The following is a 1,825-nucleotide window of genomic DNA, read 5'->3' on the forward strand; positions in this document are numbered from 1 at the left end:
TTAAAGCTGAGAATTCAGCTAAAATACAGACCAAATAAGTCTACTGAAGTAGTTAAATCTCTTTGTCTCAGGTAACTATTCTCTCACTTGTCATTTAGATTGTTTATACTCAACAGTAGACCAGAGCAGTCTCATACCAATATAAACATCTTTCTCTTATACATCCTTCGATAATCCTTCTTAATCCCTCTCTAAACACTTCCTAAACACTTAATCTTCTATATTTGATCCTGTAATACCTCCTTAGTGGTTGTACCACTAAGTGTGTGTAAATTAAACCCATGAACCTTGGAGGCTCCAACCTTAATTTGGTTGACAAGAATTATTCCGGAAGCATGAGCAGAGGGACACTAGACTAGGCAAAATTTTGTTTAGATATCGAAGCAACAGATCCCAAAAACGCAGAGACTGATATATGACAGATAAAACTAAGTATCCATCAACATAAAAGGATTGTCAAAGTCTTATCATACACACGAATATGCAGAGCAGACACTGAGAGTGAGAGCCATTCTCACTCGAATTGGTAGTGTTTGTCAACAGCAACAGAGACATCCCAAGTACAACTCATTCCCTTAGGGAAAACAACAAAGTCGCCTGCTTCAATCTCTACACCTTCTTCTGATCCATCAGGATACACTTTCACTTTTCCCTCTAGCAAATAACAAGTCTCCTTAGAACTATAAGTCCATGGAAACTTGCTTGGAGGACAACCCCACCTATGCAATGAAAAATATCCAACACTGAGAAACTGTGTACCTCTATCTGGCTTCTACATATGGCATTATCATGATGTCCACAACAAGAAAGAAAAAGCTAGAAACTTTCCTATCCAGGCAAGAAAAAGGTTTAAACTTTCAATACCAGATGGATCAATTGATGAATTGCCATGATCATGGAGACTGAATTCAACAAAAACAAACAAAGCTAGAGGCTTTCTTATCCGGGCAACAAAAAAGACTAATCCTTTCAATATCAGACTGATCAGTCGATGTAAAGATTGTCCAATACAGCCACAAAAATTGAAACCAGGACTTGTTTTGAAGCACCAACAAACAAAGCTAAAGGCTTTCTTATTTACTAGCAAAAACAGAGGAATACATAAATGATTTGATGGATTTGAATCGAGGAGATGAGGAGAAGGGTATGTACTTGGGCCAATTACGAACACCGAGTTGGGTGAGTTTGGACTCAGGTGGATTCTTCTCAATGGTGATGCCTAATTTCTCAGTAGCCATAGACTCGGCTCTAATCGCAGCCATGGATGATGGTCTTCTTGAGTTGTAGGATTTGTTTGATGTTCTTGTGAGGATAAGCCGATGTGGGTTGATGCTTGTTAAATTCACAAGACCAATGCAACCCATTTTGATATTTTAATAACTTACGTTTTTTTTGTGTCTTCCTTAGTATTAATTAATTTGTTCTCTCAGGTTTTAAGGTTATACAACTAACTACAACAGAAGCTCTATTTTGTTTTTTATTTTGTGGACTTGTAATATGGTAATAACATATGATCCATTCATGCCTTATCTCTTCCCCTCGTTACATATTTTCTTAATTTTTTTTTTATTATAATATATATTCAGAGATTGAAAGCTAAAGGAAAAAGAAAAGATTAAAAATAAGAAAAATTATAAAATTTATATGAAAATTTGTTTTCTTTTGGGTAGGGAAGGGGAAATAATGTCTCCCACTATTTATTCAGAATACAAACAACTAAATATAAACGTGACGTGATAACGCGGTACCACCCAAATCATATGCCAACAACAAAGCAATACTACTCGGAACAGACTTAAATAAGTGAAAACCTAAAAGAAAAGAA

The 1,825-nt window shown here is 35.7% G+C and overlaps 1 protein-coding gene across 1 annotated transcript; it reads right to left on the reverse strand.

Moving 5' to 3' along the window:
* Positions 1-356: 356 nt before the first annotated feature.
* Positions 357-1,548, reverse strand: LOC104721044 (uncharacterized). Its single transcript, XM_010438952.3, has 2 exons — positions 1,153-1,548; positions 357-719 (listed from the first exon to the last, which is right to left on the reverse strand). Exons 1-2 carry the CDS (start codon positions 1,362-1,364, stop codon positions 515-517), a joined length of 417 nt encoding a protein of 138 aa, XP_010437254.1. The 5' UTR covers positions 1,365-1,548; the 3' UTR covers positions 357-514.
* Positions 1,549-1,825: the final 277 nt, after the last annotated feature.

The sequence above is a fragment of the Camelina sativa genome, chromosome 2 (assembly GCF_030686135.1).
Source record: "Camelina sativa cultivar CO46 ecotype springtype chromosome 2, ASM3068613v1".
Lineage (NCBI taxonomy): Eukaryota > Viridiplantae > Streptophyta > Magnoliopsida > Brassicales > Brassicaceae > Camelina > Camelina sativa.